Raw genomic sequence first — 15173 nt, 5'->3', positions numbered from 1 at the left:
TCTGTAGTTTTAAAATAATCAATTGGAAGTTAGCTGACTAGACCATATATTAGGGAACAGAATAGGACACCTCACAAGGGCTCAAACTTGGAAGAAATCAGGACACTGGCTTTCACTCTGTCATAGTCCAAAATGACAAGCCCAATTTCTGGAATTCTTAGGAAACTCCTGGTGAATCTTGCAAAGATTCATTCATTCCATCACTTATTCACAAAAAAATGAACTGTGTGCCTGCCATTAGGAAGTACTGAACTGGGTACATTGGATCAAACAAGGAATTAGAAGCCATGATCCATGCCTTCAGATCTGGGGAGAGACGAGTCACACGTGAGAAGTAAAACTAAAAGATTAAATAATAAAAGTTAGCAGGCACTGGTTCTTGACTCTATCCCATGCCCATGCGTTGGATGTTTCATCTCATTTTATCCTTGCCACAACCCACCAGATAGGTGTCGTTATTCTCTCCATTTTTGCTAGTGGACTTTGGAAAGCACAGGAATCTGTTCAGGGTCATTCAGCTAATACACCGTGAGCCCTGCAGAGTCCCAGCTTAACTCTACGCTGCTCACATAGTTTAGGTTTAAAAATTGAACCGTGAGGAATAGCAATATGGGAATTATAGTAAGAGTGCCTTGAATAATCTCCATAGAAGGAGAGGAAGGAGGAGAGTCTCAGGGTGTAAGCTGCAAAGCAGCCGGGAGGATGGGAAGTGAGCTGAGGAGAAAGAAACAGGAAGGGAAATACCAGACAGAAGGGGAGGGGGGATTTAGAGAGCTCAGTCAGGAATCCAGGGGAGAGACTTTCAGAGACCACATATCATTGTGGTGTGAACAGAGGTGAGAAGAGAGAAAAAGCCTTGACTTTGGCCATTAGGACATCATTAGTGACATTCCAGGGAGGCTTTTGGAACAGAATTTCTTAGAAAGAGAATCCAGGTTGCATTGGATAAATCCAGAGTAACCATTTCTCTGCAAATTGTTAGACCTGATAATACAGGGGCCCATCAGGCAAGCGAGATGCAGTAAGTGGCCAGGTAGGAGTGGAAACAGGAAGGCACAAGTCTTCAGAAGATGGAAGATGGAAGTCAGTGTTTCCTGATCTTTTGATTTTCCCAAAGAGGCTGGATACCCAAGTGTGTGTGTGTGTGTGTGTGTGTGTGTGTGTGTGTGTGTGTATTATCACCTGATAGGTCATTTTTTTTAAAGTAAAGCTTCAGTTGGGGGCTCACTATAACATCTCTGTGGACTGAATTCAGCCTACCAGCTGTACACATCTGAGGTGCTCTTCCCAGAGGTTAGAAGTGACTTGAGGAAGCATGTCAAAGAACAAGGTCAAGGTCAAGTCCTGTTTAGAATTGTGTGTGTGGCACATGTGGCTGTGTGCGGATCAAGGGATGGGTATCTGTGAACGCATTGTAGAGGGAGATTCTACAGATAAAGAGAGAGGAGCAAAATGGCAAAATAAGGCGGTATCTGGAGAGGAAGGTGCCAGAGGGAGTCAGAGGAAGGTGAAGAAGAGGCCAGATATTAGAAAGAAGACACCTATGGAAGGACCTGAATGTGAAGGGGAGGAGCCATGCCACCCGCCCTGCTCTTTATCCCTGTGCTTAGAGGGTATGTTGCCTGTTGGTGAGGGGGCCAGAGGATGCCTGGGAGCCGGAAAGGAACCAGGCTGCTTTGGGGGGGAATACTCTAAGGGGAACACTCTAAGCCCGGAAGATACAGACTAGAGTGAAACGCAGATGCAGCCTCCGAGCCCTCACACCTCATCTGTAGTCTGTAGCTCTGCACTGGACTGACGGGCTAGTTGTCCACATCATTCATTCACTGGCTGCCACCATCACCTGGCTGTGCCTGTGAATTATTTGTGCTCTTATTGGCTCAAAGTTTTCTTAAAGTCACCTCTTACTTGTTTTTATCTTTTTAAGTTTTCTGTTTTATTCGTTCTTTTCAGTTGTACGTAATATTAGGGTTCATTTTGACATAATTTGTTTTATTCAGTCCCCAGTACCTCCTCTTCCCCTGCCCTCCTTCTTCCCCATCCCCATCTTTTACTGATCTTCATGCTATTTACTTATATTTTTCTTTTTATTTTTTAAATTAGTGCCTGTGGATATACATGTTGGTAAGATTCACTGTGGTGTGTTCATATATGCACATAGGAAATTGAGGTCAAATTCATTCCGCTGTTCTTCCCTTTTCCTGTCCCTCCTGCCTCTCCCCTCAACCCCTTTCCTCTACTCCACTGATTTTTCTGTTTGATGGAATCCCTCCCACTGCCACTTTTATTTATTTTTTCCTTATTTTGGACTAACTTTCCCATATCAGAGAAAACATTTGAATTTTGACTCTTTGGGTCTGGCTTATTTCACTTAGCATGATGGTCTCCAGTTCTATCCATTTACCTGCAAATGCCACTTCATTCTTCTTTATAGCTAAGTTATATTCCATTGTGTGTGTGTGTGTGTGTGTGTGTGTGTGTATAACATTTTCTTTATCTGTTCTTCTGTTGAAGGACACTTAGGTTGGTTCTGTAGCCTGGCTGTTGCGAATTGTGTTGCTACAAACATTGATGTTGCTGTATTCCTATAGTATGCTGATTTTAGATATTTTAGATATATGCCGAGGAGTGGGATAGCTAGGTCCTAGGGTAATTCTGTTCCTAGTTTTTAGAGGAATCTCCATACTGCTTTCCAGAGTGGTGGCAACAATATGCAGTCCCACCAGCAATGTATGAGTGTAATGTACCCTTTTCCCCACATCCTCACCAACATTTATTGTTACTTGTATTCTTGATAATTGCCATTCTGACTAGAGTGAGTTAGTCACCTCTTATTTTACATGTAAAAATTTTAAGAAATGAAGGCTGTATATTATTATTTAATGATGTTATATTGTATTTTTTTCCAAAATGTGCATTTTTAAAATGCACAGAACTGTTTGACATTTTGTCAAGGGTTCATCTTCACTCCACCTAAAATAATTTTGGCTGTCATTAGTGGAACATACACCATATCTTGGGAACGATGGAAATGGTTACTTGGTAGAGTTCTTTACGTCATTCAGAGCAAAGATTTTTTTCTATTTTAGAATATCTATATGTGGACTTGGGTTTTTTTTTTAAATTTTTTTTCAAACAGGTTGGCTTAAATGGGCTAATATGAATAAAATGGATGAAGGCAGGCAACTCTTTGTCTGACAATTTGAAAGTGATGCCATTTGAATACCAAGAAGTTTGAAGCTTGACTGCTGAGGCTTCCAAATTAATCTAGTCTGGAAAAAAATGAAAATGCCATCAAGTAACAGGAGATTTGTCAGCTGCCCTGCTTACACTTTTCATATAAAACATAAAGGTTGGCAGATTATAGATGAAAGGTCAGTTCAGCAAAAAAGAAAATATGTCAGACAATCTCATAACACAGGTAACAGAGGATGGAAGTTGGAAACTACTATTGAATTCCCAGAAAGAGATGAGTTTGTTGGTGATGTGTAAATATCATCACAGTTTCTGCGGGTGTTCATTTCGGTTGCTACTTCTTTATGCTGAGTCTTCAAAATTTGATTTAAAAGACACCAAGGATGCCTGTCGTCCTGAGGAAGATTTACTTTGCAGCAGTTTTTATTTTATTTTATTTTTTTAGAAACTGGTCTGAAAGGGAAAAATGGTACATCCTTCACCCTGTGTCCTGGTCTTACCTGTTTGGAACCAAAGCTGTAAAATGAGGACAAATGGAGAAGCCAAGTCCTCTTGCAAGAGCATTTGTGCATAATTAAAGGGTTTTCAGGGACTCCAACTTCATGAAAGATTATAAAGTAGAGCTGGACAGCCACAGTACAATGTGTACAAGTAGAACTGCTCAAAGATTCGCACAGGCAGGACCTGTCTTGGGATGCCTTACTGTCCAGGAAAACATTTTAGCCTGTTTTAGCTTTGGGAGCACAGGTGAAACTGGGGGTACAAAATCAAGCCATTGGAGGATTCACAAAGCCATGATATTAGAGTAGAAGGGCCTATGACTTTCCAGCATGTGCCGTGCTGGGAATTTGTTGCCCTATTTATAATACTATCCTTCATCTGTGCTTCAAGTGCAGGGGTTGTGCAAAGTGTCATCACCATTCTATCTAAGTAGCTTGCAACATACATCACACTAATAATTGCCAAACTTGCATAAACATGAATTTGAGGGAGGCTTCTTATTTTGGATGTGCTCTTCAGCACAGCCTTGCAAATAACTGAGGCCAAAGGCATGGTTATGTGGGCTAGTTATCAAGGATATGCATTGACTCTTGGCCTCAACATTTCTGGTTTCATCTCTCTGTGGTGTCATTTTCCATCAGACTGCTTTCATCTCTCTCTTATCCTCCCCATTAATGCACCCCCTATATATGCAATTCTGTTACCATTAGAAACTGAAAATTAAAAGCCAAAGAAAAATAGTAGCATTGCAAAACATTGCAAATGTCCATCTTTAAAACCACTGTACATTAGCATGTTTGCAGTATGCGGCTGAGATTGCAAGGAAGGACTTCACAGTGTAACCTTTGTGGTTTTCGTTGCTGAAATCCAAGTGGACCGATGACAGAACTTGGTCCCCTCCCCAACCTCCGCCCCAAATTCTCTTCCCTACTAAGCTTTCTTAATTAGATCATTGACCCTGGCTTGCTGGTAAGGACCAATTCTTACAACAAGTGTATCCAATTTCCTGAGAGTAGTAACTTTAATTCTTCCTGGAATAGCAGGAAACATTAATTTTGCATTGGATCCAGGAGTCTCAGGAAGCTAGAATCATAGGCGCTGTTGTCCTTTTCTTCCTCCAAAATGAAATAAAATAAGCAGCAGCCCAACAGTGAGGCTTGAGAGATGGGTAGTGACAGAGTAGAGAAAAGGGCATTAATCTCAGAATGGGGACAGCTGCCCGGTACTATCTGCCTTTGGATTTGGGTTCCTATAGCATCACGGTGAGTTATTAATATGTATGATCTGTACTTTATTCAAACATTATAAATCTATGCAGAAGTCTGGTGTTTGGGTTTTCCTTTATAGCTTTCATTCTTCTTCCCAGAATTATCTCATTTCGATCGGGAAACTTTTGCATAAAAAGCACACACCGAGAACTCACATTTCCATACCATAAATATTAAAAGGGGGTTAAGCGTTACAGTTTCTTCTCCCATCCCAACAGGGGGAAAGTTAGCCTTCCAATCAGGGGCCCCTTAATAATGTTCTATTTATTCACAAGCCAAAAGGTAAACTTGAAATTATACTTGCATTATGAAACTGTAAGATGTGGTTCCTTTCGTATATGTAAATTGTGGAATGCTTGGTTATGCCATGTCTTTTCTGTGAAGGATATACTAAAAATATAGCATTTATCTGAGTTGTTAGGAATAGTTGGTTGGCATATTTTTTGAGGACCAAACCAACCTCAGGCCTTCTCTTAGGTATCATGATTAAAAAGCTTTTGACGGGATCATTATGAAGTGTAGATTCATTACTGTGTAGATCCCATCACAGTGAATCTGTAGAATACAGAAGAGGGAAATGGAACTAGAAAGTTTAATGTTTTCTTAGTAGCTTTTTAGCTTCTTAGCAGCTTCCTATCTCCTGTTTATTTTTGTTAGCATCAAGGAATAATCATAAATTTTGGTTCACACGGAAATATAAAGGAATGTGTGAGCTATTTCATTTGGGTGAAGCGTCTGCTAATCACACAATCTTGGCTGCTGTACTTTGTGATGGGAAATGAACGTGCTAATTGGTGCTTTTTTTTTCTTATTTCAGGAAACCTGCCATATGAATATAAAATAGTGATTGCTGGGAATCATGAACTGACATTTGATAAGGAATTCATGGCAGACCTTGTTAAACAGGACTACTACCGTTTCCCCTCTGTGTCCAAATTGAAACCAGAGGACTTTGACAATGTTCAGTCCCTCCTGACAAACAGTATTTACTTGCAAGATTCAGAGGTAACAGTGAAAGGATTCAGGATATATGGTGCACCTTGGTAAGTGTTGATTCGAACAGTTTTCCCTCTGTTATTTAGCTGGACACACCAGGAAAGCATGATTTGAATTTAGATCTTTTAAATGAAAATGATCAGGATGGAAAGAAAGCTTATTCCTGCCTTTCCAACAAAACACATACTCTGGTACTGTGGCAAACACAGTATGTGTTATTTTCATTTTGAAAAAGATTCCTTTAGGTAAGATCAATGGGAGTAGGGCTTTGCTAGATATGTACATATGTATGGGATTGGGGATGCACGTGTGTCTGCATGACATGGGGGGACCTGGGGAAGGTTCCATGCTACCCTTCACACATGTTTGGCTCCTCTGAACATTCCAGCGATCTTTGGTAGCTCATTTCCCTCTTATTTTATACTGGAAGCAGTCATAAAATACCTGGCAGAGATTAGGGTTTCTCAAAGCTCTCTACATGTCAGAATAACCAGCTTTGTTGAAACAGATTTTGAAACCCACAAATCAGGCTATGATTCACCTTCCTTCGATGAAGCCCAGAAATCTGTATTTTTTAAAGTTCCCCAAGTGAGGCTGAATCACAGGCAGTTTGGAAATTACTGGTTGAGAACTTGGTACCAGAATTCTCAAACTGTGCCCTAGAAAACTTGAAGCAGGTACTTAGCCTACGGGCCAGACAGGAAGCACTGTGGATCTTGGCACTACTGGTTGACAGTTGCCAGGTCTTGAAATTACTTCATGGTGGCTGAACCTTAGTTTTTGATTCTTAAAGATTCAAAAATAATACCTACTTTAGAGGGTGATTACAAAGACTAAATAGTAGCATTTGCAGTGGACTTAGGAGAGTGACTGGTAATTTGCTTAGGATAATAGTTACTATTTTTCTGCCCTTAGCTCTTCCACTAAGTACATACGTGAACTTGGACAAGTCAGTTGGCCGCAGAGCCAGTGTTTCCATGTTTGAAATGGGAGTGTGGATCAGCTGATCTGCAGTATCAGAGAATTCAAAATTCTAGCCCCCCCCATTTTTTTCCCCTGAAGGTTCTGTGTATATATTGAGCAGAACTAAACTTTACATACCCTATCTGGAAAAGCACCCTAATCTCTCCCTAGCAGTGGATAGGGCTAGAAGAGGACAGGCAATGAATTAAGATTGCTTTTTTCACATTAACAGTTTGGTTTGTCTTCTGTGAGATAAAAAGTTGAGATATTTTCTGTAATTGTTTTCCTACCTTTACTGGTTGGTACCCAGAAGGACTGATAAATGGGTACAGGAAATTCATTTCTCTTTAAAAACCAACCTGACAATGATTGTGAACTCTTAATTAAATACTATCTGCCAGGCACTATTCTAAGCCCATTCTGTTATCTCATTCCATCCTCACAGTACCTTTAGAAGATAGACACTATTATGATCCTCATTTGGCAGATAAGAAAACTCAGGCAAAGAAAGGTTAAGTAACTGCTCAGAAACACCACAGATAGTGAGTGGTAGTATCCTGATTTGAGCCCAGCAGGTCTGACTTCAGGGAATATAGAATGGCTGAGGGGTGGTAGTGGTAGGTGTGGTATGATGATTAGAGATTATAATTGGCAGATCCAGTTCATGTTCTGTTTTATTAATGTCCATCAATTTTTTTATTATTATTATGCATGAGAAGGTGGAAAAGGGCAAGAGAACAAACAACAGAAATTAGTCCTGTCAACCTGCAATCTAGAAACTGATCTCAGGGTAACACAGGATGTTGGTATTAGCATTTCTGTATAGGGCAGGATGCATCCAGAGCATTTCTCCCTTCACAGTCCAGTTCTTAATAACAATGCAATAGTTGACAAATGACTTGTGATTGTCAGAGAAGCCACATATGAGTTAAAATCATTTCTTCAATAACAAAACATGATTTTTGAAAAATCTTCAAGAGGCGCGGAGCATTTTAGGCTATACCCGAATAAACAGAACTTTCAGAGATTCCTGGATTGATAGTTGCTGAAATGATGACAGCAACTAACTTCCTCCATTATCTGAGCTGATGCAAATCTGTTTAGGATAGAGGTCAGCTAAACCAGATTACAGCGGTGATGGATAAGGCAATGGTTTTTGGTCCTGGGCAAAGGACCTTGCAGCAGCATCTCAAAAGTACTTCAAATATGCAATGTGATGGGCATGAGCTGTCTTTGGTGATGATACAAACTGCAGACAATCCAGTTATCTCTAGACGAGATTGAACCACTTAAGATTTTTTAATTTTAATATTGAGGAGGGTGGTAAAGTTAAGAAGATAGGCAGCGTTAATTAGTCTTCTGAGGTGTTATCCTAAAGTTGTTGCTACTGTAATATGTATTGGGATTTTCATAGATTTGAATTATTTCCTGCTGAGCACTTCTTTACAGTGAGGGAGGTCTCTAAATGGGACTTTCTCCACCCTAATTGTTGGTGTTTTGTATTTTGAACAAAAATACAAAGGTTGATCAAATGGAAATTTCAGTTTCATCCTATCTTTGGAGACATGAGTTGTTTGGATTGCACTGTGAGGATATTTTGTTAAAATGAATATTTCTATGATAATCTGAGCATTAATCCCAGGAATGTCCACATTTCTGTAGAGGGAGGACAGTGTTTTCCATTTCTACTACTTATTCAACTGTGGGACCATGGAGTTTCTTAACATCTATCTCTCTGCCTCTGTTTTTTTCATCTTTAAAATGGGAAAAGACATTATTTCTCTTAAGTGGTTGATATGAAGACAGAGTTAATGCCTTTGCAGCAACTAGACTTCCAGGCATGGAGTAAGCATTTGATAAGTGTAGCTACTACAACCAGTAGGGCACTGATGTTTCCAATCTGCTTAATTCCTTTGTCAGCCTTCATAAGGACATTGATGTACTTGGAGTCAGATGGGTGAGTTCTAGCCCTGGGTTAGCCTCTGCTGACTAAGCAAACCACTTAAATTTATTTGGGTTATAAAACAGGGAAATGAAGTCTACCTTAGTCTTTTTCATAGATGCCCCCCACCCCCTCCCTCCATGGAATGTTTACCACAGTTAGAATCTTTTAAAAAAAGAAAAAAGTACATATTTGTGGGTATGGACACTTTTTAACATCTTTCACCATTAAAAATTTGACAAGAAGCAAAATTTGGGAGAACTTAATATTGTAGGTACTATTTTTCTACTTTCAAAAGTTTGGTGCCATCCCTGAGATTCTCTTGTAGATAAATGCCTGCTTAATAACCCAATAGATATTTCACCCCCTCTCATCATGTAAACTGATTAATATTGATTTCTATGCATTTCCAATGAATGTTCTGAGGAAATATTAAGTTCTGAATTGCTAATATGGCTAACAGTTTGAATTTAAAAGCAGAAACAAAATAAGAACCCTGACACGATTTCTATCCTTTCATAAGTCTCTCAAAAACAATTGCCATTAGACCAAGCAAATAACTATGACTCATGTTTGTTTGTTTGTTTGAAAATATGGGGTTAAAGTATATCTCAGTGGTAGAGTAACTGCTTAGCATGCACCCTGGATTTGACCGCCAGCATCAAAAAATGAACAACAAATAAATAAATAATAAGGATTGAGATTTAGTTTAGCTTCAAAAAATATTAATCTGTATACATCGCATGTTTGTAACTTGTGTCTCAGCTAAAAGCTTCCTAAAGAATTCAGTTTCCTGATTTACAATTTGACAGGCATGTAGAAAATAACTTAGAACATATCAGAGCACTTCCAACCAGAATATTCTGTGGTACTTAAGCAAGAGGATTCGAATGTGGTTTAGTGGGTCTGGGGAAGTTTAATGTTTTAACCTGATGAAGTTGTGAGTGATGTTACATGTCCAGGAAAGGAGATGGGCTCCCTTGGAGGGAGAGTAAAGTGTTCATGAGTTTCTGGGTCACCCCTACCTCCAGAGGCCATAAGGCAGGTTCTTTGGCTTCTGTATGTATCCTCTTATCATTTCCTTCTTCCAGGAATCTTGAGGAATCTTCTTTGAAGAGTTTGGTCACAGATTCACTTAACTTCCTGTTGTTGTTTTCTTCTCTCTCTTTTGGGGAGAAGAGGAGAAGAGGGTCTTGTGTTGCCATACAGTTAGGTCAGCCTTGAACTTTGAAAGCTCAGGGATTTCTCATGCCTCTACTGTTGATTCTCTGCCTCCAAGATGGCTCATGATTTCCTCTTTCAGATTCTCTCTCAGCTCTGGAATGTCTTTTCCAAAGGCTCAGTATGGTTAGAAAGAGACAAAACATCTCACCTGTCAGATATTAGACACTGTGATAATGAATTGCTTGTCTGGCTGGGGTAGGGGGAGGTAGAATTTTAAAATCGTTTTTTAAAATTTTTGGTTACTGTCAGTTGAGTTTAGCATAAACAGATTTCAGTCAAATTACTTGTGGGACTTGGGAGTTAAAAATCAACTTCCCTCAGAGCTGGGGTTGGGGCTCAGTGGTAGAGCACTTGCCTAGCATGTGTGAAGCACTGGGTTCTACGCCCAGCACTTCATATAAATAAATTAAATAAAGGTCCATTTACAACTAAAAAATATATTTTAAAAAATCAACTGGCCTCTACTTTTTCTGATTTCATTTGTTCTTTTGACACTATGATGCTACGTAGAAAAAAAAATCCACATACGAATTGATCAGTAATAGAGCTGCAAAAAGTGAAAAGTCCTTATTGCACTGACTGGAGCCGAGCAGCTGTACTGTTCAGCTATAGCCTGCACCTTGTTCTCTTGAACAGAAATACAGAGGTGGTCTCCTGTGGTGTTTAATGAATATGAGTGGGGCTTTCCGATGTCCAGGAATTTGATCTCTAGGCTGACCAAAGGGTCAGGAACAAAGAGCACATTTTTTTCACGTTAGAGTGGACCCAGGTGTAATTTGTCAGATTTAGTAACTGTGGAGGAAGTGCTTTAACTTCTACAGCAGGAAAATTAGATCAGCCCTAGGCAGGGTAATTCTGAAATGGCTGAAAGAGGAAGAGAAAACCCATTGAGTTGCATTTTCAAAGGAGGCTGGAACAGGATTCCCCACCCCCTTTCTTCCCCTCATTTCATATCACCAACAGGTTGAGTTCATTCATTCATTTAGATGTAATTTTCTCAGCATTTTTCAAAGTGGGAGTTAAGTGTTGATTCCACTCTCTGCAGCATTTCTAATTGTTGTTTGCACACAAACAGCTACAAGGTTGCTCACGTTTCCTTGTTCTGATCAGTGCGGTAGTACTTTATGTTTACCCTGTCAGAAAAGCCTCAGATGTTTTTATTTCCAATTATAAGTTTTGTAATGCATCATGTATTTTGCTGACAGTCTTTAAGTTCTTGAAATAGCGAACAAATTAACAGCAGATATTGAGTGAGAGGATTAGAAAACCAATTGGCAACTCATGTGATAGAATTCTGATATGGGGATGGGTGGAATGGGCTCATTTATTTTATTTTCACAGTCCTACTTTGTAATTAACTTGGGCAAAAAAAAAAAGAAGAAGAAGAAGAAAGAAAAGAAAGAAACATACTCAGCAGAAAAGTATTTGGGAACTAAAGAATAAAACTATGCAAGCAGTATTTGTTCTGTACCACATTTGCAGGGATCCCTAGCTTTTATTCAGGAGGGTTCCGAAAGGTATTGGCACAGAAAGAGGTCTTGTGTGTATGTGTTAAACAAATATGCACTCTGCTTTTACATGATTCTGTTTAAAGGCCTGGGCTAACATTTCATTTTTCTTGGCACGGGGCCCATAGACTCTCCCATTATGAAACCTATGGCTGCTCTGCCCTGGTCTAGAGTTACAGGGCTCTGTTTACATTTTTGCCTGTTTCAGAATGCAGCTGACTGCTCTTAAAGCTGCACGGGATCAGATTCACTTCTAGTTTAACAACTGCCCTGTTTATTTGAAAAAGGAGAAAGCAAAACTGATCAGTTGGCTTCCTACCTCCCATTGATATCCAAGAGGGTACAGTAAATACCACGTCCACGGCCAAAGCAGTTTTATGCAGAGCCTGTTGTGTTGGATCCCACTCAGACCTTCATGCCTGCAGCCTGTCTGGTTACCTTTATCTGACTTTATCTGATGCATGGAGGCGTTTGCATGGAGAAATGTGGAGGGGGTTAAAGAAAGGTTCCTGGGCATTCAGTTGAGCTTCCTATCAGCAGCTGGCATCGTGTAAATTTTTGCCTGCACATGATGAGAGAGCAACTCAGCAAACAAGGATAAATTTACCATTGGATGGTGTTTTTCACCCAGAGAACTCTGATACGTGTTACCTCACTTGGGCCCCACAACAATTCTTTAAAATAAGGACACTTAGTAGTAATAATAATCAACAATAACCAGCATTTACAAGTGCTTGTGCATCAGGGGTTGCTCAGTATTGCTTCCTTTGGACAGAGAGACCAAGTTAGGGAGTTTTTGACAGAGAATGTCACTTGCCCAAAGTCACAGAGCTGGTTTGGGGAGAAATAGGACCAGAATCCAAAGTTTCTTTGCCAAGTTCTCTAGACTAAACTAGGATTTCCTAGTCTACTTCTTGACCTGAAGAAACTCAGGAAGGGGCCACTTCTCATCATAGAAGACTGGTCTGTTTCCACTTAACGGCAAAAAGGATGCACAAAAATGCAGGCCACTATTCATTGGGGACTCTCGGGATTAAGTGGGGAGCTGAACTTACAGGGAGAGAATGAGTATGGAGCAGAAGGGAATATTCCAGCATCTTTTGCATGATGTACTCCAGAGAGTAGGGTTTCAAAACAGAAAACTCTACATCCCGGGGTGTTGTAAGACATGGGTCAGCTCCTTCTAGTCCTTCTGCGTCACAAAGACAACTTTACACTCAGCACACATCAGGGGTCAAGTATCTGTTGTGTGTGGCTTTCCCTGCTGAAGCACCATGCAGCAGTTGAGAGAGGTAGCATCCCTGGGCATATGCACCAAAAGGGAAGTGTTGGCATGCCGGGCTGGCAGGGTCCTGTACACTGGGCTCCAGAGAAGACCTGGATCTTCTGAGGCATGGCTGGCAGGTCACTGGGTGTCATTTCATTTTCTCATGTTTCATTCACCATCTCCTTCTTTTAATCCAGAGTTGCAACTGGTGGATAAAAGGAGATTATAAAGTGGCTATAAGTTCCATGAGGACAGGGGCCTGTTGATTTTCTTCTCCATGCCTTCTAGCCCAATGTCCAGCACATAGTCAACATGCAGTCCTTTATCTGATGAATGAATGAATGATGGTGGTGGTGATGGAGACACATCGATGGCTGATGGACTGAAAGTTTGTACAGATGAGAGAGTATTATAAAAGGAAAGACAGTATTTCCAATACAAGGCCAGGAAGCTATGAATCTACAGAATGGAGGACTAGAGATGGTAGAGGAAAATGGAACCAAACAAAGCCCTGAACTATGTCCAAGGGTTTCAAGAACATGCCCACTTCCTTCCTGAACATTCAGAAGTATAGAGAGCATAGCTTTTCTCTAGGCGAGCATGGTTTCATAAAATGATGAAAGGAGTAGGACTAACCTGAATTGAAGACAGTGAGAGTTTTCAAAGACAGGTTCCACCAGTAATTTTAGGTTCTTTTTTTTTTAAAAAAAAAAATCTTTGTTTTATTTATTTATTTCTTATGTGGTTCTGAGGATCGAACTCAGTACCACACACATGAGAGGTGAGCACTCAACCACTGAGCTACAACCCCAGCCCCATTTTTAGGTTCTTTAGTGTATTTTTTCCTTGCCTTGGATACCTTATCCCCACTCTGTGAGCAGCTGGGGAAATGGCTGGTAGGTTTGGAGACTATTTCTTTTTAGCTGCAGTCAAGCGGGCAGCACACAGGTTGAGGTGGGCTCTCGGAGCACCTTCTGGATTTTATAAACCGATTATCAATTATGTCATGTTCCTTTTTCTCAATGGTTGGCTGAATTCTTCAAGTCAGAGTCATGTAGATTCTGTCCCATTTATTTTTAAGCTATTTGACAGACACACATTTTTTTATTTTGTATGCTGTAAGTGTAGGGTGAACTTTTCCAGATCCCACCAGACTGTAAGCCCACTGGGGTCCCAAGACAGTCTTAACCCATGTTTGTCTGGGTTTAGTCATGGCTGCTGTTCTGCCTTCCTATGCTGCACTTCTCCCCTGTAGCTTAAATGTGTTAGTCCAGGTAACTATACACGGTTTTTAAATCCTCCAGATGACCTTCCATGAGCTTTCGCACACAGATGAGAGGTTGCCCTTCTGCCTAGAGCTCCCCTTTGGCCAGCACCAATGTATCTGCAGGATGCAGGACATCCCTCCCACTCTTTCTGATGAGCCTGTGTGCTGCCTGGGCTCTTCCACAATAGGTCTCAATAATCAAAACCATGTTGTGCTCTGTGCTTGACAGGGGAGAAGCACTCACCCTCTGTGCAGCTCTGTGAGAGGGCTGTCAAGGCATGATGTCACTCATCCCCTCCTGGATTCCTCTGTTAAGGCCATGGGAGGCTTGATGGAGGACAGGCTGAACTACGGTGTGCTCAGGGATACCTCCTCTCATGATCAAGGATTTGTTGAAACTGGGCTAAACTCTTCTTGCTTATTCCCTCTGTCCTGAAACCATCAGTGTCTTAGGCTTAGGAACTTCCAATAGGATCTTCTCAGCAGGAAGGCCCACACTGAGAACTTTGCTTCCATGTTAGATACTCTTTCTACGTACTGAGGCAGCATGGCGTAAAGTTCTGCGGGCTTTGGTCTTGGAAACAGAGTGTTCCCAGCTAGCTTGAATCTCAGTTTTATCCTTGAGAACTTATTTATCTTGTTAAACACTTACATACGCTATTTAATCTCTCTGAACTACTGTTTCATCTGTCCAATGGGTATGCAAATAACAATTGCTACTCCATCTTGAGGATCACCCCAATGCAGTCACCATATGTAATGTTGTTTGTAAGGCTCACAAAAACCGTTTAAGAGAAGTATTACTATCCCCATTTGAGAGATGAGAAAATTAAGGTAAGAGAAGATAAGCAGTTCACCCCAGGACACTCACTTTGCAAAGAACTAAAAAAATATTATATATATTATATATCAAACTGAACTCTATTTGGCTCCAAAGTCTTTATTTTTTTCACCACTCATGTTTTTCATAGGATGAAAATGAGATCACGTATGACAAGTTTCTGGGACTCAATAAATGTTACATAAAATATTTTCTTCCCTG

At 40.5% G+C, this 15173-nt stretch overlaps 1 protein-coding gene across 7 annotated transcripts in view; it reads left to right on the top strand.

Moving 5' to 3' along the window:
* Positions 1–15173, top strand: part of MPPED2 (metallophosphoesterase domain containing 2) — a 179303-nt gene that overhangs the window by 80967 nt on the left and 83163 nt on the right. For all 7 annotated transcript variants that reach the window (XM_081278865.1, XM_081278861.1, XM_081278862.1 and 4 more), the window contains one exon: positions 5782–6007. In XM_081278865.1, coding sequence (XP_081134991.1) covers positions 5782–6007 — 226 coding nt within the window. The remainder of the gene's footprint in view (positions 1–5781; positions 6008–15173) is intronic.

The sequence above is a fragment of the Spermophilus citellus genome (genome assembly GCF_964194105.1).
Source record: "Spermophilus citellus genome assembly, chromosome: 2".
Classification (NCBI taxonomy): domain Eukaryota; kingdom Metazoa; phylum Chordata; class Mammalia; order Rodentia; family Sciuridae; genus Spermophilus; species Spermophilus citellus.
This window is presented reverse-complemented; position numbering and strand designations above follow the sequence as displayed.